At 46.8% G+C, this 25301-nt stretch overlaps 1 protein-coding gene across 1 annotated transcript; it reads left to right on the forward strand.

The window, feature by feature from the left end:
- Positions 1–1363: 1363 nt before the first annotated feature.
- gch1 (GTP cyclohydrolase 1) lies at positions 1364–19756 on the forward strand. The gene is made up of 8 exons (XM_040127502.1): positions 1364–1812; positions 2926–3097; positions 4816–5052; positions 13782–13791; positions 14406–14461; positions 16968–16999; positions 17126–17210; positions 18507–19756. The coding sequence occupies exons 1-8, from the start codon at positions 1455–1457 to the stop codon at positions 18631–18633; spliced, it is 1077 nt and encodes a 358-aa protein (XP_039983436.1). The 5' UTR covers positions 1364–1454; the 3' UTR covers positions 18634–19756.
- Positions 19757–25301: the final 5545 nt, after the last annotated feature.

The raw sequence follows: 25301 nt of genomic DNA on the forward strand, positions 1-25301 counted from the left end.
ACAGAGTAGAGCCGAGGCTGACGGGGGACGTCTCGGTCGTAAACCAGAGGATTGGACAAATTACTTGCATGTTTTCTAACACATATAAATGTATACAGATCTTTACATGTAATTACAATAACAGTGCAAGAAGAGAGAGAAAAAAAGACAATTACAAAGACAGTACCGAAGGCTGATAACCGGTTCATTAGTTGAGTCAGGTGTGAGGCAGTAACAATAAAAAAGAAAAAAATAATAATTACGGACACGTATTTATTTGTTAGAGTTTAATTGGCTCGTCGATCAGTGTAAAATAAAAATGTACAGTATTGTGTAAAAGTTTTAGGCAATACAAATAAAGTGGGTATGTTTTTAGAAATAATGTCATTAGTTTATATTTATCATTTAACTTCATACAAAAGTGCAGTAAACAGAAAAAAACCTGAATCAGATCAGGATTTGCTGTGACCCCCCTTTGCCTTTAAAACAGCACCAGTTCTCCTCGGTACATCTAGACACAGTTTTTCAAGGTTCTTGGCAGGTGGGTTCTTCCAAGCATCTTGGAGAACTCACCCCAGTTCTCCTGTGGATCTAGTCCGTCTCAGTGTCTCCTGTCTCTTCATGCGATCCCAGACTGACTCCATGATGTTGAGATCGGGTCTCTGTGGGGGCCAGACCAGCTGTTGCAGGACTCCTTGTTCTTCTTGTCCCCGAAGATAGTTCTTCTTGACCCCGGCTGAATGTTTGGTCTCGTTGACTCATGCTGCCAGAGTGAACCTGGGACCGACCAGAGGCCTCCCTGATGGTATCAGAATCTAAACATCTGAAGTTGCCTAAAGCTTTTGCACAGTCTTGTATGATACGCGCAATTTTGGCCTGATGGTGGCGCTGGTTGAAAAGTTAAGGGACCGCCAAAGACATTCCAACTCATCCTGAGGGGAACATGGACGCCTGTGCCGAGTTTCGACGCGTTTCATCCGATGGCTGTTGAGATATTTCAGTCTGGACTAAAGTGTTGGACCAACCGTCGCCTGGAGGTTCGGAGCCCGCCGGGGGTTTATGTACGGTGACTCGGTTTCTGCGTGGGAGCCTGTTTCTGGTGGACATGATGCACAGAACTGGTCCAGAGTTTGGTCCCTCTCTCTCTCTACACGGCCGGTTGAGTGTGGTCCTTACGGATCGCATTCAAAACAGGAGTTGGAGCGGAAACGAGGACTGGGATTCCCTGCAGATCTTCATCTTCAGGGTCCATGTGTGAGTCAAAGGGGGAGGCGAACCCGCCCTCTGGAGCCGGGCAGCCAATGGGCGCTGCCGCTGGATAATCCCGCTGTTATAAAGCCCGAGGATGCTGAGGCTGCGAGAGGAGCGCCCGCTTCAAGTGGAAGAACCCCGGCGGCCCAGCGGAGCGAAGCGCGGCCAGCAGCAGCCGATCCAACAAGTGCTCAGCCGAGGAGGAAAACGGGGAAAGAGACGCGATGGAGCACTCCAAGCAGACGCAGCACAGCTCCAACGAGAAGAAGGACGCCGGGGACAGCGGCTCCGTGCTCAACGGACACTTCGGCGGGATGGCGAAGCGCGCCGCGGCTCCCCAGGCTCCGGGCGCGGAGTCCGGCTCGCACCGAGCGGCCACCTCGGTGATGGAGAGCTGGAAGGAGGAGCGCACCAGGAGCGTGGAGGACAACGAGATGAGCCTGCCGTCCCTGGCCGCAGCCTACAGCACCATCCTGCGGGGGCTCGGGGAGGACCCGCAGCGGCAGGGGCTCCTCAAGACCCCCTGGAGGGCCGCCACCGCCATGCAGTTCTTCACCAAGGGCTACCAGGAGAAAATCATAGGTGAGCTCGCGAAAATCCGCGAAGCCGCCCCGAGGCGGCCGGGGTTTGTCCCGTGGTCAACAGGTGGCAGGTCGCGGTGACAGCGAAAACTTCCAAGATTCAGCTCAGACCCTTTTGGGTTTACAGAAGAGAGTTGGTGCAGAGGTTCTTTCAGTTTGTGAGCGCAGGTAACATGAAATTAAGCCTTTTAAACTGATCAGAGAGCAGCGGTGGCGTGAAACGCAGTAGCCTGCACTCGCTCAAGTGCTGCACTTCCTCAGCTGCACATCCGGAGCTTACGCGCCACACGAGTGACACCTTCACGAACCGTGAGATCGGGACATCGAGGGTCTTGGAACCTGGATCCATCCTCGCCCACCTGCGGCACGTGAAATGCTTTTCCATTTTTATTCAGGTTTCATATTCTAGTGTTGTTGCAAAATCTGAAAGCGTCCTTTCGGGGGGGGGGGTACTTTAAAACCTGTTGGACCCAGTGGAAACCATCCGTCTATACAAGCCTGGAGTCCCAGGTTGCCCCGCCGGCGACGCAGGACACACGTCTGAGGCGAGTTGCGACCTGGGTGAGATGCTCGTGTCTGTCGGTGATTCCTCCAGATGCAGCCAGAGGATGAAGCATTAACCCGGGAGGCGAAGCACCGTTTGTAACACAAGCCGTCTGTCGTGCGTTTGTTGTCCTTCCTGCCGAGCCTGGGGCTACTCCAGCGCCGCCAGGCTGCCCAGAGATTTCAGGCATTTGGACTTGACTATCTCAAATTCTGAAATGTATATATATATATTTTCCCTTCTCTACATTTTCGGAAAGCGGTTGGAGAAGAATCAGGCTCTTTATTCTAGTCAAATTAGCAGTTCCACGGTGGGAAAATCCCCCTTCACCGAGTAAAAAAGAAAAAAAAATCTTTCATTCAACATTTCTATCGAGTAAAATCAGTGTTTCCAGTAAAATGAACTTAAAGTGTCCAAATGAAATGTACTCGTCAGTGTGTGTCGTGTAAGACTGGATGATTACGGCCGATGCATTAGTGCGCAGGCAGCATTTGAGCTGGGGCTGATTTTCACAATGTTGTACGTTCTTGGGTTGTTGAATTCATTTTATTTTATTTTATTTTTTACCAGTGCCAGGCTTTTCAAGGCCTTTCGGTGTCCTCGGTGTCCTCCGAAATGCGGTGGAGCAGAAGTGTGAAACGGCAAAGACGCTCAAAGTTCTCAAAGCCAAGTACTTGCTTGTCCTGAAGTACGGCACTGGCGTGAATGTACTTAGTCCCTTTCCACCACCACTGCATTTGAAGTAATCCTAGGCAAATATTGAGGTAAATACTGTTTTTTATTTGCCCCAGGCTGAGCTAAGGTCCTGTTTAAAACAGAAACACGAGAGCCCTGTTGCGCAAAAACGACTAAAACACAAATGAAATGCAAAACAGATGGTTTTTTTTTTTTTTTTTTTTTTTTTTTTAAATATTTCCTGTCTCAATTAAAACCTTGCACATCACAACCGGTTAGTACCAGTGAAACTCAGGCGCGTAGGAATATCTGGGTGAATTTGACCTCTTCTACGTTTTCACTTAGGGTTCATTAAATCAGAAAGAGGCATCTTATTCTCTCCACTGTGTTTGTGTGCTTCAAGCCTTAAGGTCGAGCTGTGGGATTTTTACAGTGACTCACGTGTCCGAACCCAAGATAGTCCTTCGTCGCTCCACTTGTTACCTGAGCTTAAACGATTAATCGGTCGGTGGATCCTAAGAATTTAGATCTCAGTCTCACTCGGCCACTATTTTGACAACCGATGAGCTGTGTTAAAGGTGCTACTTGTAAGTTTTCTCTGCCGCTGAACGCGCTCTCTTTGCCGGGAGCGTTGGCGGCGGCGGCGGTGGTGGTGGTGGTGGCCGCTTGCCGAGAGCTTCAGCCATAAGGGGTTCTTATCCGCCCCCTGGGCAGCGCTGCTTCGTCGGGGCAGCCTGGACGCTACAGTGACTCGCTGTCGGAAAAAGCCACGGGACGGGCCGGGGGGGGGGGGCTAGCTGGCTAGCACGCTAACTTTGGTGGAAAGAAGAGGTCATAGAAATAGGAGCAAAAGAAGGGGGAACATCGGCGCTGCTTTCCAACGCCGGAAACAGCTCTTGGCGAGTAAAGTAATGAGGTTTGGTGCCGAACTCGCAGCGTTTCTTTCGTTTCTTCTGCTAAGTGAACAGCTACTGATGCTAACGTTGGCTATGGCGCGACAGCCAAACTTACAATGCATCACCTTAAGTCATTTTTTCATGCAAAATGTTAGCCCTTTCCCGGCTCCTGCTTTTTTTAATATGAGGATCTTTCTTCTTTTCTCAGCTTTATACGATCGGAAACTCATTATGTTTGGGCTTTGCACTGTTGGTTGGAAAAAACGATTCATCTGATGATGTTACTTTGAGCAGGGAAGTTGTGACGGGCATATTTCTGTTTTTTTTTAACCTTTGATACTAACTGATCGATCAAGTAAATCATGTCCGAATGAATCCACAGAGAAAACGATCATCAGTTGTCTTTTCATAATTCTTGTCAAAGAATTATTCTTGTCAGCCAGGCGCGTCTCTCAGGTTTGGAAACTCTGGGATCCTGACTAGAATTTTTAAAATGAACTTTTGTTCTGTTGAGTGATGCACCACAAGTGAAGGGCTTATCGTGTTATTCTGATCAGCCGCCGCCACAGCAAAACCAGCTCTCTGACTGGACAAACAGGTCTGCCAGCTGTGCCGCCAACTGGAAATTAATCAAAGTGAAAAAAAAATTCCCTTTGAGCACACGACGACAAGCTTTTCCTGCTTGTCATTGCGTGTCCTCTGCTTTTCTTGTCTTTTCACGTATTGCGCTGTTTCATTTTGTGAGATTTGATCATGCACAGCTAGCCCACAGGAAAAGGGTTTTTAAGGTCAGAGTCCGAGAAATAAAGATGGGATTGGTGTGCCCAAGCGGGGCCGTGTTGTCATAAGACCCCGCAGCTGACCAAACCTGCTCCTCAACTCTTCAAAGCTGCAGATCAGTCCGTAAGATTCGTCTGCGCCGTTCCCCCGGGCTCCTGTTTGATCCAGCCAAACCGGCCGGCTCTGGTGTGCCAGAGTCGCTCCCTGGGAGCAGGCAGCGAGAGGTAAAAAGCACCTGGATGTGGCTTGATACTCCGTGTCGGGTCCACAAGGGGCCGGCTTCTCCACGCTACGGCGCGTTGGAGTGGCTGGAGTTGGGGATCTGCCTCCAGAACTGCATCTGGAGGTAGTTTGGCTGCTGTGGGGTTTGTGTGTCACGAAGCTGTTACCCTGAGAGAAGGAATGCAGTGGAGTGAGAGAAAAATGTGGGGGCACCCAGTGAAAAGATGGGATGGTGAGTGTTGTTTGGTTTTTTTTCGGGCCCTGAGAGGCTTCCTCTGGGCTGAACACACGCTCGGCGCAGCGAGGTGACGCCCACCTGAAGCTCCTCTTACCTCTGGCCAGCAGAGGATGGACAGCGGAGGGTCGGGATAACGATGATTTATGTGTGTGTTGTTCTTCAGCCGGTGGCGGTGCTGTCTGTCTGTCTGCTGATTGGCTGCTACGGGAGCCTCCCCTCTGACTTGTTGGAAAGCAGAAAAAACATGTAGGTTTTCAGACTGGGGCTGGAGCTCTGTGGAGAGTTTGAGCGTTTCGAGAGAAGTGTCGCGCTGTTTGAGCAGCGTGCTCACGTGTGTGTGTGTGTGTGTGTGTGTGTGTGTGTGTGTGCAGGTCATGGGTTCAGCTTTCGTCACAACATGAGCCTAAAATCCTCTTGTTGTCGAGCACATGACCAGCAAAACGGCAACCAGGAAAAGTTATGCAGAGATTAAACAGGAGCTCTGAACTTGTGATGTTACTAAAGAAAGTAAAATGTGATGCAGAGTTTCGTGTTTTCCTTTGATTAACAAAAATAATTGCCTGAATCAGGGCTGCAGCTAAGAGAAGATTTTCACTGTCAGCAGGTCTGTGGATTGTTTTCTCTCTAAAGGCTTTGGTCTATAAAATATCAGAAAATAGTGGAAAATGAGCGCAACGGTTCCCGGGCCATGCAAGTTGGTGAATTCAAACAGCTTTTTTCACCCCAAACCCAAATGTTTTCAAATTCCGACCACACAAAACAGAAAACGGCCGCATCTTTGCGTTTGAGAAGCGGGAACAACTTAGGTTTTTGTCATTTTCGCCTGAAAAATAACTTAAATGAATCGTGGCCGATGAATTGTCTGTCGGCTGACTGACTGATTAAGGGACTAATTATGACCTAAGTACATTTTTACATTTTTCCCGAACTTTAACATTTTGATGGCAACACTGCAGCAACTCTTTCGTTGAAGTCCCCCGACGCAGCTTTTACGCTGAGTGTGTAAACGCTAAATAAATGGTTTACATAACGCACTTTAATGTTGCTGTAAACGGATACAAGGGCATTTTAAGTGTTTTATTCATCTACAGCATTTGTCAGCGAGAACATGTTTCATATTGCTTCGCAGGAGACGTTATAGCTGTTGGCGCATACGTTAGTAAACCCTTACACATCGCTGACGAGTACATTTCGCTGCCCGCGCGGTCGACCGCTCGTCTCGTACGGCAGTTTCGTCGCCTCCGATGTTTTCTCACGTATTTCTAGCGTGTTGCGCGCGTCACGTAAAAAATCCGGCCGGGATATCGAGCTTGACACTCGGCCGCTCCAGATGTAGTCTTGACGTATTTTGGAGGGGGGGTCACCTTTCCCTGCCGCGAACGCTCACCGCTGGACACCAAAGCTGCACATCAGTTTGTCGTGCTTAACAACTGGAAACAGCTTTCCGCACTAGAACCCGGTGACTCCGCTCCCACCGTCAAACAGACGACGTGGGGGAGACCCCCCTCCATTTACCGAGATCACTCCCACCACCTGGATCTAGATGATACCTCGATTTTGGAGGTGAAGCTGCTTTAACAAGCCCCCACCGGACAAGAAGACGGTTTTTGTGCATAGCAGCAGCATAGTAGGTCAAAGTTGAAGCAAGAAGTCTGTCTGGAAGCTGAGATGGATTTTGACAACGAGTCATAATTTTACCGTTCACCTCCATTTTCTCCTCCAGATAAGTTCGTCCGACCGCGTGTTTAGCCTCAAACCTGTCCGATCCTCGTTTCCTGACCAGCCTGACTTCTTTTTAGCGACGTCGCGGCGTTCCCAGATCTCGGCGCTGAACTTGGATGCGTTACGGAAACGATGGCAGAGCTATAAGGAGGAGACACGGGTTGTGATGAACCAGATTTACGCTCGAAGACTTTACAGACCAGTTCGTCCGCGGCTCAAACACAGAAGAGTCCTGCACCTAAGACTACGTTTTATCAGCGCTTATGACTAAACCAGTTCACGCTGGCGTGACATCACCTAGCACAGTACCAACACCTGTTTGAACGACTGACAGCTGATGGCCGGCCGAGTGTGTGGTTGCCGGGCAACAGGAAGAACACAAAAAAGCCTTTCGTAGCCTCCAGCCAAAAAGGCAGCAGAGAGCGTCGGGGAGTCCTCGGATTCAGTCAATAAAACGTCTATTTAAATGAACAGAGACGCGATTTCCTGAGACTCAGCAGATCTGAAAACATCATGGGGACAGAGTATTATGGGATGCGAGATGGGGGAAATAAATCGGCGCGTTATAAATGTTGCTCCAACTCAAATTGTGTACGTGTCTGTGTGCATTTAAAGGCAGGGATGTACAAGGGGTGACTCATGATTACACGCCCAGGGTTAAGACTATGTATAGGAAGTGTGTGTGTGTGTGTGTGTGTGTGTGTGTGTGTGTGTGTGTACCATCCGAACAATAAATGAATAACTTTGTTTATTTACTCGTTCACTGCACCGTTTCCTGCTTCATTCAGAACGTGTCAACATATGGCCCCTTCACACACACACACACACACACACACACACACACACACACACACACACACACACACACACACAGAAAAGAGGCAGCACTATTGAATGTAGATGATGATGATGATGAGTAACACTGTCATTACCTGATACCCGCCTCGTCTTTCTGTCACCCAGGGCGTGCAACCCGACTGTCCTCACCAGCTGCCCTTTATTTACTTAAGGTTGACTTAACGTTATTTTCCTTCAGGGTGTGTGTGTGTGTGTGTGTGTGTGTGCGAGATGGAACTTTCACTGTAACTGCTGGTGTAACAAAACGCAACGAGAAGGCGGGTGGAGTGGCAGGGTTAAAGGATCATTCTGGTTCATTACAACAACTTCTGATTATTTTCATAGCTCTCGCTTTCGCTTTTTGTCCATCATTCCTTGCGGTTTGCTCCGAAATCCGCACTCTTTGTCTGGGTCGTAATTCAGTCACACGTGAAAACCCCAGACATGATACATATATTTCTAGATTCGGTTTGACTTACCCTCCCCGAGGATATCATTATCTCCCAAGTCCATCGGGAGTTGACAGTCAGATCCGCTTTTAAATCATGGATAAAAGACGCCCTTTACAACCCCAGAACCTGCCTGAGAATATTCACATTTTTAAGTTTTCTTCAGTATCAAAGTAATCCGGTGACCGTTGTCTGTACATCTATGAGTACATTCTTAACAGGAACAGCTAATTGTTAATTCGTCTTACTTTGAATGATGCCGTTGCTTTCACTCTAACTTGTTTCTTGATTACAAAACTTTCAAAACAGGATTACCACTTTATCACAGTGTCCAGCTGAAGGCAAACTTCGTCCAGGATCTGTTTTTCTTGTTTGTGGTTTAATAAGGTTTAAAACCAAAGTGTGTCCAGGAGCTGGTTAAACTGTGGGGAAGAGCCAACAAATTAGTGCAGCAATAACCCCCCCTCAGCTCTTTGCCCACCTCACCTCAGACCTTATACACTTGTTCCCAAAATGTCCCTCTAAGAGTTTAGGTGTGCCAAAAAAATTTTGCCATTTTTTTTTTTAGCCTAGTTTGGCTCGAGGATCGGTGTCTGTCTGATGGTCCACCATCTCGTTCCAGACTGAAGTATCTCAACATCTAATGGACGGATTGTCATGAGATTTTGTTTGTTTGACATTCATGGTTCCCAGAGGACGAATCCCACTGACTTTGGCGACCCCCTTGACTTTTCCTGTAGCGCCACCGGCAGGTCAAAGTGTTGACTCATCTAGAGGAATATCTCAACATCCACGAGATGGATTGGCGCAAAATTTGGAACAGACCGTCACGGTTCCCAGACGATGAATCGAAATGACTCTGGTGATTTTATTTTCCTCCGGTGCCGCATTAGGTTGGTATACGCGTGTGTCATTTTAAAGGTGGTTTTAGCATTGTCATTGTGAACATGTTGGCGCGCTGATGTTTGCGTGTGGCTCAAAGCCCCGCTGTGCTTAAGGACCGGCTCACGTCGTGCCGTTGTTTGCCTTTTGCATGTTTGAGCGTCATCGGGCGTCGAGAACCAAAATCGGACGATCAAAGAAAGCTACTAGACTTCTGGTTTCCCGTGCGCGGCGGAGGCTAGCTGTCCCAAACTACCCGCCTCATCTGCGGGAAATGTGACTACGAGTAAAAATCTTCCCGATGAAGGGTGCCGTGGCGTTGCTACTCAAACTGCGTCATAATCAGACGAGCCAAAAAGGAAAAGGAAGAGAGAGACTCCAAGAGAGTCTGAATGTGTTAATCTTCTCAACCTGCTCGCACACAGACAACCGGCTGCCCTGTTTACACACACACATACGTACAGCAAACTGCCGAGACTGAAGCAACAAGTCACCCTGTTCTCTGTTGTTTCAGTGAACACACCCCCCACCCCCTCCCACCCTCTAACAGATAGCAAGTCAGGAAAAAAAAAAAGTGCCCGGAGCGAGAGGGCGCTGCGTCGTCTTATACAAACAGATAAAGAGAGGGACACAGAGACTTGGTGAATCGAGAGGTGGGTCCATCTCTCTCCTGCTGTCCATCTCCATCTGTCCCAAGGGAAGGATAGAGACAGTAGAGCAGGAGGGCTAATATAAACATGGTGAAGGAGGCTACACAGCGCATAAACACATAGTATGAAGGCTCTACAGTAAATAAACAACTCCCTAATTGATCTTTAAAAAAAATCCACGTGCCTGACTGCATTAAAAATAGATCATCATTGAATCAAATACAGCAATTGGTCGATAAAATTCATGAAAAATAGATACAAAGTTCATTAAAGTTCATTAAAAAAACTGAATTCTAAAAGAAACAGATCAAATACACACACACGCACACAAGCACGCACACACACACACTGACAAACAGACACACACACACACTGACAAAAAGACACACACAGTGGCGGTTTTCAGTCAGGAATGAGGGATTTTTGAGAAAAATGAAAAAGAGGAAAAGAACGCTTCCATCACGGAGATGAATTTCAGCTTTTATCTGTTTTGTATCGTTATAAACTGAACATCTTTGGATTTCGGGCTGCTGGTCGGATCAAACACGACATCTGAGGACGTCACATTGGACTCTGGGAAACTATTTTCTGACTCTTTTATGGACAAAGCGATTAATCGAAAAAAGTAATCCACAGGCTTGTGCAAAAGTATGGACACCCTCTTAAGTCAGTACTCAGTACAGCTCAGTACCAAACAAAACCTTATTACGGTATTAGAAGATTGTTTTTACGTTATAAGCACTAAAGGGGGCTGAGTAGATAGTTTGACAAACTGTGTCTTGTATCTGAACCAGTACTCGGGTCTCTCATGGCCCCCTCCCCCTCTGAAAGATGCTCTCAGCTCAGTGCACTCCTGCAGCAGGGGGAGGAAAATAAACGCGGCACCGCGGCAACGCTGAGGACGTCAGGTGAAGCAGTGTTTAAGAAAAAATGTAATGCATCCAGGATCATTCTACTCTGCTCTGCTCTGTTCTGTTCTATTCTACTCTGCTCTGTTCTGTTCTACTCTGTTCTGTTCTACTCTGTTCTGTTTTATTCTGTTCTACTCTGCTCTGTTCTACTCCGCTATGCTCTTTTCTGTTCTACTCTGTTCTGTTTTATTCTGTTCTACTCCGCTATGCTCTTTTCTGTTCTATTCTGTTCTGTTCTACTCTGTTCTGTTTTATTCTGTTCTACTCTGTTCTGTTCTACTCTTTTCTGTTCTACACGCTCAGTCGTAGCTCAGGCTCCCTCCCGACTGTCAAAGACTAAAGAGTCTTTATTCTCTGCCTCGTCCAGTCCCGGTAGATTTTCAGTTTGTCGCCAGGTTGGTTCCACGCCGCAGAAGAGGCCGCAAATGTTCATAATTTAATACGAAGGATGGTCTCAGACGTCAAACCCCGATAAGAGATGTGTATCTTAGAAAACATTTCTCTCTGTCGTTCATCTGGAGGCCGCCGGTCTGAACAACAGAGACAGAGAACACGAGAAACAATCAGATTAGCTGAGATCTGTTTATGCTACTTTTTTTTTTCTTTTTCCGCCTCCTCCCTGCTGCTTTGACATCATTACCCGCCACTAAAGCCCGATTGGCCTCTTCCCTCCTTCTGCCTTTTCTTCCTCGGCCTCCTTTATCCTCCCATCTTCGCCTGCAGGTGCATGTCGTTTAGGACAATAGGGGCTGGCAGCTGATCCTTTTCCCACCGGGGTAAACGGGCTCTGATGACAGCAGTGAATCACACGAGCACTTGCCACACCTCTCGTGTTAGCGTGTGTGTGTGTGTGTGTGTGTGTGTGTGTGTGTGTTTGTGTGTGTGGTGGCCGTCAGGTGGCTGCGTATGTCACTAAACCCCCCCTCGCCTTGCCTCTTATCCAGCCTCTCTCATCTGTCGATCTGTCTGTTGCGTCTCTCGGTGACTCACCACACGGAGAGGGACCTCGTCCTCCTCGTCCTCCTCGTCCCACTCCTCCTCCTCTATCGTCCATCAGATGGAGCGCAGGTAGCCGCCGGCTGCTTGATGAACTGTTTGGACGTCTCCCGCACAAGACCGGTTTATTGCAGGCTGTCATATCAGCTGTTCAGAGGAAAACACGCTGCAGAACGCATCTGTCATTTGGTCTCACGTCCAGCCCCATTACTTGGTATCACTCCTGCTGAAGCGGCTCATTGTGGGGGGGTCAGTCTGAAGTGTAAACCAAAGGGCAGCGACTTCTGGAGATAGAGTCAGCTCGATTCGATCCAGTAGGAAGAAGGGCGGGATCGGGGCGTCCCGCTGGATTGGGCGTTTAGGACGCTTTCTGCGCCCGTCCATCCTTAGACCTTTGTTTCATTTCCTTGTTGAAATATTCATTTAATTGAAGTTTATGCTGCAGTTTTCAGCTGCATTGGAAATTCCTTAGTTTTGTGTTACACTTAGAAACAACTTTCAAAATTTCCAAATTAGGCAGGACCTGAAAAGATGAAGAGACTCAGCGTAAACTCTGATGGATGCTGACGTCAGTTTATGAACTATTTTTCACTTACCTACATAATTTACTTTTTTTTTTTTCTATAAACCGAAATATAAAAAGCAGGTACTTCATTAACCGTAGCCGTAGCGACCAACAGTTTCCCTTTATGATTGGCACCAACTTGCGTTGACCTTTCTTGGAATCATCCTGGTAATTTACAGGTAAATACCAGATGGTTTTTAGGAAATTATGAGGGAGGCTTTCCAGGAAATAAGATGGAAAATACAGGACCGGTAAAATAAAAGTGTTACCTAATATGTTTGGGCAGGGGACCTCCAGCAACAAGCACGCCAGGCACACAGTCCTGACACCCTGTCACCTTATAAAGTCTGAAAGACACAGAGCGACGTAGGTCTCCGAGAATACCTGGCCCTTCAACTGCCCAGTGTTTCCATTTCTTCCTCGGCCAGTTTCTAACTTGGTCCGGCTGCTGTTTGGTGCTGGGCAGGCAGTGCACAGCGGATCTGTCAGGAGCCTGGAAACGAGGCCGTACGAGAGAAGAGAACCAAACAGTAAATGTGCCGCAAAACCAGAGCTATGAAATAAAAAGTGGCTGTAGTGCTGTTAAATTCTACGTAGGTCTCTACAACCTCGGCGATTCCACTCCTCCTCCTCCTCCTCCTTCTGTTTTTTGTTTTTAAACCTTGCCCCATCGTCACTCACAGCATGTGCCGGTAATTGTGAAGATAAGTGAAGGAGCAGCCGTCACAGTCGCTCTGTTTGATGTCGATATATCAGGCTGCTGCAGCAGAGGAGGGAGGAAAAGAGAGAAACGGAAGAAAAAGGGATATTTGCACGCTTGTTGCTGCTGCCCTTTCTCTCGTCTCGTCGACAAATTGCATTTGACATTTGAGTGGAGCGTACGCATGTATGTGTGCGGGTAAGAGAACTAGCGCCTCCAGCCATCCACAGCAGTGATTCTCCAGCTGATGACTCCGTCTCTTCCTGCTCTCGTCTGTTGCTCATCCACCTGCTCTGCTCTCGGCTTCGGCCGTCGTCGTTTTGCTTTTCTGCGGTCGATGTCATGATTAAACTCTCTGCGTGCGGTCATTTACTCCACCTTATGTAGTGGTGCCGTGGCAGGTGGGCACACTGACTTCAACCTTTCAACCAAGGTCGACGAGACTGTAACCGCAGCGACGTTGAGGCAAGTATATGAGGTAAACCCCCCCGGCCCAGAGGTTGAGCATAGGCCGAATCCCCGCGTACGTGCGCCGCTACAGCTCGGCTACAGCCACCAGAGCTAATAACTTATACTATGTTTAAAAAAACAAAGCAAAACCAAAAAACCAAAAATGCATTTTCAGAAAAAAACGCGTGTCTTCGAGTGGAATTGCCCTGAAAATAAAAGTCAGGTGGAGGCTCAAGCGAACTAAGTACAGTGAAACAGCTGGAATATCCACATTCAAACAACTGCAGAAAATTTGAGCTGGAAGAGGAAAGCGATGAGGAGGCTGTCCAGCAGACTCGTAGATGGAAACAGAAAACAGAATCAAATCAGCGATAAGATAATGAGAAAACACAAATATTACATAGATGAAAAAGTTTGCGGGTGACTGCTAAAATTGTGTTTCATGTGTGCTAGAACTCTGAAGGTAATGGTCAAATCAAATCAATCAAATCAAATCTTGCTTCGTGTAGCAACCAGCAGCTGGTGAAGCGTGGGGAGAGCGTGTACTTTTCATTTCTTAGTTTTACCTTTTTCAATTTTTGATTTCATTTTTATCTCTTCTCAATTTCATCGCCAGTTAATTATCTTTTCCGGAACCTGATAATTAGCTCGTGAGAGGTGCACACTGGGGCCGCTGGGGCGCCGACCTTGGGGAGCCCCAGCCCCCCTGCGCCGCTGCACGAGCTGTTGCGCCCGAGCCCCTTGTTACTGGTCGACCGTGCCTCCTGCAAGTTATGTTTCTATACAACTACACGGCAGCGGCAAATACGTTTTGTATAGGAAGCGTAGCTGAGACGGGGTTATGTTTCCGTTCATTCAAAAATACGTTTCCGACCAAACGTATCTGCTGCTGCAGTTGAGCCGTACAGAACAGTAACTTCCAGGAGACAGCGTCGCACCGGTTTACGTTTTAACTGGGCTTGGATCGGATGAGTTTCACAACCGCTGAGTTTAGACCCGGGGCCGCCTGCATCGTGTGCCATAGGTCACAGCAGGGCTAACTAGACCTCGAGTCTCTCTCTCTCTCTCTCTGTGCAGGTTCACATCGGTTACCTACCCAACAAGAGAGTCCTGGGCCTCAGCAAGCTGGCCAGGTGAGTAAATGTGCTCCAATGTGACAGACCCTGTGTGTGTGTGGGAGAGAGAGTGAGCTGGTGTGTGTTTAAGCTGATTATTAAAACGTGTGTTTGTGTGTGTACTAGCGTAGAATCTGATCCCACTGACCCCAATACCTTCAGGCTTATTGCACTAACACCCTTTACTCACCCAGCACTGGACATACACACTGGGACACATTGTGATGACAACAGCTAAACCTTTCACATTAGCCCTCAGGCTGGTTCTGAGTCCTAGCCCGTCGCAGCTCCTGCTGCACACCGGGTGGCGCTAGTTTAAGAGCCTGTAAAATTCGGTTTCCGTTCTGCTCGATCTGGATCGTAGTCCCACAGTTTTGGGGATCATTCCTGTCAGCAATAATCACACCGTTCTCACTACGAACCCCTTTACACTGAATTTAGGTACTTCGTGTGTTCATGAATCGGAAAGCAGTTCAGTCTCGGCGTCCGATCAAGCGTAAATGCACCCAAGAAGCATTCGGAAGGGATTGAAATCTGACTGTTCAAACCACCTCCCCGAAAACCAGATGCTGAAACGGTGTAAACGCATCCGTCTCTGCGAGACGCAGGCGTCATCTCTCCTCCTCCCACGCAGTGAGCAGCCTGTGGAAACAGCCAATAACGGCATTAACCTGAAGTGAGCAACGAGGGCAAAGCGGCTTCGGTGATTTACACACGTACACTCTGCTGTAGCGTTCATCTGAACCCCCGAGCATCCGTGTGGGGGGGCGGGACAAGCGCGGGTTGCCGGACGTCTTCGGGTGCATCACCGCCTCCTTCTGGACTGGAGTTTGCATGTCGACAGGAGAACAAGAGAAAACACGGCGGTCAGATTTGCGACCTGGCCAACGGAGAGCCACGTACGCGGCCGAGTGTAAATAAAGGTTCCGTGAGTCAGATCGGGATTTATTCCGGATGCAAGACAGTTGAAGTGTCAAGTGTAAACGGGGCCACTGAGATGGAACAAGAGGCACGAGCAGTCGGACGATCAGGCAGGTTGTAAACCTGGTTTAACCGACTGTGCTTATGTTGTTCTACACACACTCACAGTTTTCCTGAGCAATGAGGGATTAATAGACCTTATTATTGCATTTTAAGGTGCACCCACTTTCAGAAGGTCGTATAGATAATTGTTGGCTTGTTTTTGCAACCTTTCTGATCATCTAACTGCTTGTGTTTCTATAACATAATATAACATAATATAATAGGTTTTCTGGAGATGATTCTGCTTTTCAGAATATTATTTACCTGCAACTTCCCAGGACATTTTCTTCATGTTTCCATTGGCACCGCAGACGACAGTGAGAACTGTGCTACAGCTTCTTTACCCTAAAAAAAAAACGGTCATCTCTGAAGCAGCCTTTGCTCCTTTCCATCTTTCCTTTCCTTTATGTGCGCACACAACGTCCCGCCCCTCCATACGCTGCCCGTTTGGTCTTGTGACATTTCTTAGAGGTGGACGGGGTCGAATTTGTCCAAAGCGGTTTTGCTCACGGAGAAGGGCACCAGGGCGAAGGGGAAGGCCGGGGTGTTTCTGAAGAGCTGTTGGTTTTCCTTCTGTTCCCACGTCAGACCAGGCAGACGGTTTTATGAGGTGTCAGGTCAGGGAAGTGGTGGAACGTAACTAAGTGTGTTTACTCAGGTACTTGTACTTTACTCGAGTATTTCCACTTCGTGACACGTTATACTTCTCCTCCACTGCATTTATTTGACCGCTGTCGTTAAGATTTAGACTAAAAAACATCTGAAAAACTTTTAGAGTACGATGCGTTGTGAAATATGAAACTACCCAAGGGTTTATACAATTTGAGCTTGAACGAGTGGTCGGTCAATCAATTAGTTATCAAAAAATTAGTCAGCAGCTATTTCGATAACTGAATCTGTCCCGGTTTCAGCTTCTGTGATGTGAAGTTTTCCTGTTTTTCCTCATCTTAAATCACTGAATAATTTCAAGACGGCATGTGAAGGTGCCACTAATTGTAACAGGCATTAACCACTGTTTTCTTACATTTTACAAAACCAAACAATTAATGAATTGATAGAAAGAAAAGAATCGGCAGAATAATCCGTGAGGAAAATGATCGTTAGTTGCAGCCTCATATAAAAGAGTTAAAAATGAGCTCCACCTCATCCAACTACAGGAATAAAATGCTACTTAAGCATTAATGCACGAGTAATCTAAGTGTAATGCGGCACATAATAGTACATATACTATATATATATATATATAGTATATCATTAGATTTAGCACATACACTCACAGGGGCTATTTCTCTGCATTGAGAACTTTTACTTTGATAGTTTACGTACCTTTTCCTGATTATACTTACATAGTAGTAATATTTTCGGTGCAGGACTTTTAATTGCATTGAAGTATTTTTACAGTGTGGTATTTTACTTTCACTTACCTTTATGAATATATTGAAAGCTTCCTCCATCACTGAGCCTTGTAACTGAGACGTGTTCTCCCTTCTCTCCCCCTCAGGATTGTTGAAATCTACAGCCGCCGACTGCAGGGTACCAGGGATTAAGTCTGCTGTTACACAAACACGGATTTTTTCATTTTTTTACATTTTTCTGCTCAGAGTTCTGTTGTTTGTTCTCTCTAACCCGGTTCATGTTTGTCTGTCTGTACATCCACAGTTCAGGAGAGGTTGACCAAACAGATTGCTGTGGCGATCACTGAGGCCCTGCAGCCCACCGGGGTCGGGGTCGTCATCGAGGCAACGTACGTTCTGTCCACAAGACAAAGTGTCCGTTCTTGTACACACTTCAGTCATTCTTTAAAACCATCAGCCACAACATCAAAACCACCTGCTTAATATTGTGCGGGTCCCCCCTCGATTCACCAAAACAGCTCTGCTCCGCCAAGACGTTAGCATCAGATCCTTTAGGGTCCTGCAAGTTGCGAGGTGAGGCCTCCATGGATCAGACTTGTGTTTCCCGCCATATCCCACAGAGGCAAGATCAGAGTGAGGTAAACGATGCACATGCACCTGGCCATCCACATGATGTAAAAGAAAACCTGATTCATCAGACCAGGCCACGTTCTTTCATTGGTCCGTGGTCCAGTTCCGATGCTCACGTGCCCATTGTGGCCGCTTTTGGCAGATGGCAGGGGTCGGAACGGGCACTCTGTCCGGTCTGCGGCTACGCAGCCACGTACGCGGCAGGCTTCCGTGCACTGTGTGTTCTGACGGCTTCCTATCATAGCCAGCGTTGAGGTTTTCGGCTATTTGTGCTACAGTAGGTCTTCCGTAGGACTGGACCCCATGTGCATCAGTGGGCCTTGGACACCCGTGTCCCTGTTGCCGGTTCACCGGTTGTCCTTCCTCGCGCCCACTTTTGGTGGGTAATGACCACTGCATACCACGATCGCTCCGCAAGAGATGCAGCAGAATAAACCCAGTCATCTACTTCAAGAACTGACTGTTCACTTGCTGCCTAATATACCCCCCCCCCTTGACAGGTCCCATTGTAGGGAGATAATCAACGTTATTCACTTCACCTGTCAGTGGGTTTTAACGTTGTGGCAGATCGGTGTCTACATTCTGTCTCTCTTTTCTGTCCTCCACCTCCTTTCTTTCCTCCTCCTTACTTCGGTTTGATTTCCTTCATCTGATTTGGTTTCCTTCCGTTCACCTCCTTTGCTTTTTTTCCTACCCTCTCCTCGCCTCCTTTTCTTTACTTCCACTTGATCCATCACTTTGTTTCCTTACATTTTCTCCCTCTTCTCCATTCTCCTTTTTTTCTCATTTCATTTCTCTACTTCTGATCTATCACTTCCCGTGCTTCACTTCACTTCCTTTGTATTTTCAGTTCCTTTCTTTCTCACTCTCCTCTCTTATCTTCCATTTTATTCCTTTACTTTCATTACGGTCACTTCATTTTTTTCATTTTTGCCTTCTTCCCTCTCCTTTTTATCTCTCAATTTCATTTCCTTTTACATTTGTTCTTTCCGTGCCTTTTCCCCCGCTTCACTTCCTCGCCGTTCGTTTCATCTCCCTCTCTGTTCCCGCCACAGTCACATGTGTATGGTGATGCGAGGCGTTCAGAAGATGAACAGTAAAACCGTCACCAGCACCATGTTGGGGGTTTTCAGGGAAGATCCAAAGACCCGCGATGAGTTTCTGACGCTGATCAGGAGCTGAGGAGGATGAAGCTCGTCCACCTCCTCCACCTCATCCTGCTCCTCCTGCTGCCTGGGGTTACCTCCACCTGCACGGACCAGCCGTCGTGCTAAATGTGTGTGTGTGTGTGTGTGAGAGAGCGCGTGAACGTGTGTTTCCATCTCACCAGAGGCAGTGACAGTGTTTACTGTGTTTTCGGTCATTTTAATGGTCAAACGAGGTGAAGCGTTACCTCTGTGATTTCCGTACGGGCGGAGTTTGTCAGATGCCGTTGACTGACATGTTGTTTGCTTTTAGACGACGGGGCAGACTTTACCCCTTGTACTTGTTGTGTGTGCTTGTTAATCAAATATCAGTCACTGGCCTCAAACGCAGAGTGCGAGTTTACAGAAAAAAAAAAAAAAAAACCCACCCAGACAAAAATAATCACTGGTCCCGGCCTATACAACTGCATGCAAAAGTTTTTCCACTCTCGCTGTCAAATGACACATTTTGTTGCGGCAAACGGTCACTGAACACGAGCCTTTCTCCAAATGTCAATGCACACGAACTTAAAGTGGCAACAGAACAAATTTCTGATCAGCACCACTTTGGAAATGAGAGCGAAGAAAGAAGCGTGTTCTCCGAAGAGTTAACAGCGAACGTGTCGTATTTCTACGCGGAGTAGCAACAGGGCTCCTGTTCTACCCGGGGACAACGGAAGCGCTGTCCTCTCTCTGTTTCGGTTGGGCGACGGAAGGCGTAAACCGAGCCTTCGCTTCCCCGGGAGATTTCGTACCCGGCGGCCGACGGAATTGCACAGTGAAGGCGAGGCCGCCCAGGGAGCCGATCTGAACGCCCGACGGTGTCGCCATTCCACAGCCATTACATTGTGCAGTCAACATTTACGTCGTGATGATAAGTCAAAGCACAAAAACGTGTCTGTTGCCACTTTAAGATAAGCGAAAAACAATGAACGCTAATTGTGGCGTGTACTTAGTAACATCTGAAGAAACACTGGTCTGTTTGCTGCAGGCGTTTCATTTACTTCGTTTCGCTTCAAAAATCAACAAAATATCTCATCTGCTCAGGGTTTGGCCAAACATTTGCATACAACTATGTACAAACGTCTACTAAATGCCTGGGGACACGCTTTTTTTTTTTTTTTTTTGCATTAATTTGAATGGCCAGGATCATTTACATTGAATAGCCCAGTTATTAAAATGCAGCACAACGAGGTGAGATCAAAGGTTCGTTAGGAGATGCCGTCCGTGCCTCATCGCATCGGTGTTTTGGAAGAATGAGGCACCGAACGGTTACAAGCTCGCTCCAAATAATCCAGTAACAATCGGAGGTGAGGGTTTTCACAACTTTCCACTACTGTGACTGGGGGGGGGGCAGTTTTGCAACGCTGGTGAACGATCTCAGCCGTCTGTCGGAACTGTCTCCGTTGTACAGTTCATCGAGTGCACATTAAACAATCACCAGCTGCGATAAGCAAAACACATAAATAAATTGAGCTGATTTCACGGCAATCCCTCGAATACCTGATAAACTGGTGCTAAACGTAGAATTATCTGATTAAAAAAAAAAAAGAGAGAGAAAGAATCCAAAGTAAAATATAAGAATAAAAGAATTAAATAAGAATAAAATGTCGCCCCCCGGATTTCTAAAAAAAAACAAAAAAACAAAACATGGCGTTCGCAAAATGCGATTTCGTCAGCCACTGATGAGAAGATGCGTCTAACGCTGAGGCCTCATTCAAAACCCCATGAGGATGTCTAACCACGCTACTAGCTAAAAATCCACTCTCTCAGCAGTAGGTCGTGTGTTTAGATGAGGACGGAATTTTTTTTTTTGAAGAAAACTCTGATATCTTTGTTTCTTCAATATTTATGTTTAAAAAAAATGTTTTTATTATTTAATTTTTAAATCGGCCTTTAACAAACACCATTTCCCATAAGCCCTCGACGTCTGCGGGCTAAACTTCACGGCGAGTCCACGAGCGGGTCGCGGGGGTCGAGGTTCGTTCCCACTCGTCTGTAACAACGGCAGGACAGAGAGGAGCGAACGCTGGAGAGGTTTTTAGACGGCAGAGGCTACAACCAGAAAGTTGAGGACGTGACTTTGGTAGAGAGCGTTTGACTAGTGCCTGCGATGCCGAACCTGTAGTTGGGAGCTGTAGTTTTTTTCTATTCTCACAAAGTAAATGTTTTTCCAACCTTGTTAAAATCATGAAGGTTCCAGTTTCTTATAGCACCTGCCTTCGTAAAGGCTGATGGGAGAAGTGCTGAACGACAGATTTCGCTGAGTCACGGAAGCTGGTCTCGGACCGTCAGCAGATCCCAGCTTCTGAAATGTGGGAATTTTCTGTTTTGTATTATTTTAAATTAAATATCTTCAGGTCTGTCGGTCAAACACTCAAACACTTTGAAGACGTCACTTTGGAGTCTGGAATCTATTTGGGATCTCTTCAGTTATTTCTGACGTTTTTCAGACTAAACAACAACTAATATCACATAATAGTCACAATAACTACTAGTGGCGTTTTCTTCTGCAGCAAATCCCTTGGGTTAAAATCTTGTTTTCGTGACGGATGGCACTTTAACGCTCTGTCACACCTGAGAAAAAAACCTCCGTTTACAAACTTCACCGTCACTTCTGCACCTTGTGTTCAGAACTTCTCGGTTCGCCGATCATAAACTAGACCTGATAACATGAAGTTTGTATCATCAAAGCAGACAGAAACAACTATTTGCATCCCAAACTTTACAGTACGTTTGGTGCAAAATCATTGGGGGGGAAATGAGCTAAATGCAGACTGAAGTAAAAGGGCTGCATCAAAAAAAAAAGGAAGGACGCCAGTACTCTGATTTCTACATATAATTTTTGATGTCCTCTTCTGCCTGTATGTGCCAACTCGCCTCTCGACTAAAACCAAAAAAAAAACAAAACACTTGGGAGTAATGTGACGAGGCAGCTGGCGGGACGACTCAGTGCTGCCTGAAAACAAACCCAAAATTTCTATATCCATGAGAGGAAAACATGAAATTAAATGAAATGTGTGTGTGTGTGTGAGTGTGTGTGTGTGTTCTTTACAGTTATCATCCCAGCAGATGAACACTGGGGAGACCAGTGCGTGTCTTTGTGTTTACTCTTGTGGGATTTTTTTTTTTTTTTTTGTGCATTTCAATGTGTCATAATGTCCCCAGACAGAATTTGGGAGGTTTTAACTAGTGTAATGTGGTGACTGGAGTCGTGCGTGTGTGTGTGTGTGTGTGTGTGTGTGTGTGTTGGAGGGAAAATGAGCACTAACAAACAGCTCTGATGTTGTTTTTGTGGCCTTGTTGAGAGGGACGTCCGGTTCTTTGGCCCCTTCCCCATCATTGTCACTTTGTGTACTATGTTCATTTCAAAGACTTTTTAATCGGAGAAAATAAATCTGTACTGTACGTGACGGCGACGACTGCGTGATTCTTCACATCCCACATCACCAACATGTTCACTTCATTAAAGAAAGGCCGACAGGTCTAAACCTGGGTTCACGTTGTCAGCAGAACGGCCTCCAGTCAACAGACATTAACCACGATCCTTTCTTCAGATCTTAATGCACTGTTAGTTTTTATTTGGGGGGGGGGTCCAACAGTTTCAGCTTGTGTTTCTTTAAGTGGTTCGTGGTGGATTTGAGGTCTTCTTTGGATCATGGTCCTGTTGTACATCAAGCCTTGTTGCAGTTTTTTTGCATCCATCCACGCAGTGTTTCCTGTGACACTGGCTGCCACACAACCCAAAAAAATAATATTTCCACCTTCATGTTTAACAGCTGCCAAAGTGTCATGTTTCATCAAATGCTGCCCCCCCCCCCCCAAACACACTGTCGGTGACTGTGGCCAGAGAGCTCAGTTATAACGCCATCTGTCCACAGCACTCGTTTCCAAATGGACTCTGGCTTATCCAGATGTTGCTCTGCGGACTTCGGATGTTGACTTTTGTGATGAGGTCACAGGTGAGGTTTTCCTCCTGATGACTCTTCCATGCAGACCCTGTTTTTTCTGCATCGACGCTGCACAGTGAACCAGTGAACGGGGCACCACCACTCCCGTGTCAGCGGAACCTTCCCGCAGCTCCTCTGGAGTCACGTGGGGGTTTTGCTTTCTGCCCAGCAGACCTGCAGTTTTATCTGGAGGTCCAGATTTTGTCCTGAAGGCCACAGTTTCCCTTCACTGCCATTTCTTAACGACGTCTCAGCCTGTGGACACTTCGAGCTGGAAGCTCTCTGATATCTTTTTATAGCCTCCCCTGCTTTGTAACGTCAGTCGGCTTCATCCTCAGATCCACAGTCAGCTGCTTCGAGCAGCCCGTGGTTGTTGAGTGTTAGCGCAAGGTTTGGAGAGGCAGAGACTTTACCGTCTGCTGAATATTCCTAATGACGGTTCCTGACCGGCCTTACAAGACCCAACGAGTTCATTAAGGCTTTTGTGATTTACTAGTAGAACATAACAACTACAGAGACACAAAATGAGGCAAAACAGCTACAAAAGACAACAGAGACTCAAAACGACCACAAAGAGCGACTAAAGGACATAAAACAACTCTTTCAGACTTAGATGTCTTGCTCCTATGTAGAAGAGGTGAGGGGCCTTTATGTGTCTGTCCCCAGGGGCCCGTTGTCTCATCATCTGCCCACGGTCACACCTGCACAGCTGAACGCCATAAGCTCACAACTCTGGCCTTCAGCTTTCTGAAACGCACTCTGGATGGAGGAAGTCTCTCAAAGCCTCCAGCTACGGCGGAAGCAGACGAAACCCTGTGTGAACAGCAGAGGGGTGGAGCTGGTCAGGGTCTGGAAGTCCGACAGCGGCATGAACTGGGCAGCTCTAGCCCGGGTTTTCATTTACCGAGGCCTCACAGCGGCGGGGTTCGGGGTTTGAAACCCGCGTCCTCGTTGGCAAGGGCGCATGTTCAACTCTACGCGCTGAAAGAGGCAGCTCAAACAAGAACTCTGCATGAGTTCGTGTCTACAGCGTTTCCCTGCTTTTTGCCTGACAACGCCCTCGGTCCAACGTCGCCGCATTCAGTTCAGTTCCCTTATCTTGCCTGCTAATGATAGTTTTAAAATGTTTTTGTATCTGATTTTAGGGACATTACAAACAAAAAACTAAAAGCAGGAATGTGCTGCAGGTACAAAATACTGCGCCTACATCAGCTACAAAAGATCATCGTCTCATAATGTGGAGATTTTAGCAAAAACTTCAATCTTTCTTCCTGCTCTTTATCCGGGTTCTAGTCACATTCATTTCATTGTTTTCATCATGAGAAAATATTGTTATATACAACTGGGAAGTACTGAAAAAAAAAAAAAAAAAAGCACTATAATGATAATATAGTGGGGTGAACCCTGTAAGTGAAACATTTGCACTTACGTTGCCTGGTCAGGCGAAGACATTCAACGCGGTGAGGTGGCCTCACGAGCGCCGCACTGCGCTGCGTCATCTCAACTGCGCTTCCCACCTGAGAAAAGTTAGACGATGCAGCTTTAAAAGGGCGAGAGGAGTCGCCTCACCACCGGAACGCAGCCTCGGTTTCATAATATCGCTACCAGTGATCAGCAGCGACTGCTGTTTGGAGCAGTCCCACACCTACAAAACCTGCCAACAATTAGAATTTTGATCAAGAAAATATTTTTTTTCCCCAACAATGAAGTCAGTGTGTGCAGAATTCAAAACATTCAAACGTTGGTGCCCTCTAGTGGTGAAACCAACAAAGACTCTGGCAGAAGATTATGCCACTGAACCTTAGGTCCTCAATCTTTTGTTTTATGATTGATATGTTTATGTGGTTTATTATTATTTTTGTAAGTAACATCAGATTTCAGATACTAAAGTTTGGGGTAAAACGGCTCCTTGGGTCATTTCCATGTTTCTGCTCAAACTGCATGGACTCAAACAAGGGTCAAAAAGATGTTGAGCTTGTGAGGTGATGTTCAGAGATGAATTCAAAGCCTGTACGGTAGCCGTAGCTCACCACTGCTTGTATCTCTGCATGAGAAATTGAAAGTTTGTAAAAGTGTAGAAAAGTTTTTCGATTGAGGAGAAATGGAGAAAACGAAGTGGCTCAAGCTCCAACACTTCCAATAATGCAACTTAAATTTTTTTTTTACAGAAAGGCCTACGTTATGCGGCGGCACTGAGAGCTCAGCGCACTGCAGCTTAAGAAAACACACGCAAATGGGCAAAACACGAAATGCAAACGAATAAAACATCTTCACCAATTTGACAACAGATCTGCGGCATTTAGAAAAAATGCCGTAAGTGAGAAAATACAAGCAAAACCAGAAGTGTGCTGCATCAACAGAAAACACAACCAGATATAGAAAACATACCAAATACAGAAACGAGCTTTGAATACAGAAGTTAGCGTGTCTGACTGTGTTTTGTCCATTTGCATGTGTTTTCTAAAGCTGCAGAGCGCCGAGCTCCCAGGGCCACCGCATAACGCAGGCTCTTCCGTTAAACACTTTGAACCTTTCAAACATTTCAAACTTTGAAAAGTTCCCTCCACTGCCACTGAAGACGTTATACAACTGCTTTGACAGGCTGACTCCTCCAAACCGAATTTTTTAATGTAGAAAATCAGCGGAGCGCCCCTTTAAGGGGGCAGCAGCGTCAACCGGCCCCCCCCGATTCTTTTTGCTTGCTTGGTTAAAATTC

This window comes from Xiphias gladius, chromosome 1 (assembly GCF_016859285.1).
Source record: "Xiphias gladius isolate SHS-SW01 ecotype Sanya breed wild chromosome 1, ASM1685928v1, whole genome shotgun sequence".
Classification (NCBI taxonomy): domain Eukaryota; kingdom Metazoa; phylum Chordata; class Actinopteri; order Istiophoriformes; family Xiphiidae; genus Xiphias; species Xiphias gladius.

Excerpts from the sequence above, each read along its gene's own strand:
- gch1 (XM_040127502.1), top strand. The coding sequence starts at position 1,455 with ATGGAGCACTCCAAGCAGACGCAGCACAGCTCCAACGAGAAGAAGGAC. Across the intron at positions 1,813-2,925 it reads CTACCAGGAGAAAATCATAG|TGCCAGGCTTTTCAAGGCCT; the intron begins GTGAGCTCGCGA and ends ATTTTTTACCAG. Across the intron at positions 3,098-4,815 it reads CCACCACCACTGCATTTGAA|CTGCAGATCAGTCCGTAAGA; the intron begins GTAATCCTAGGC and ends AACTCTTCAAAG.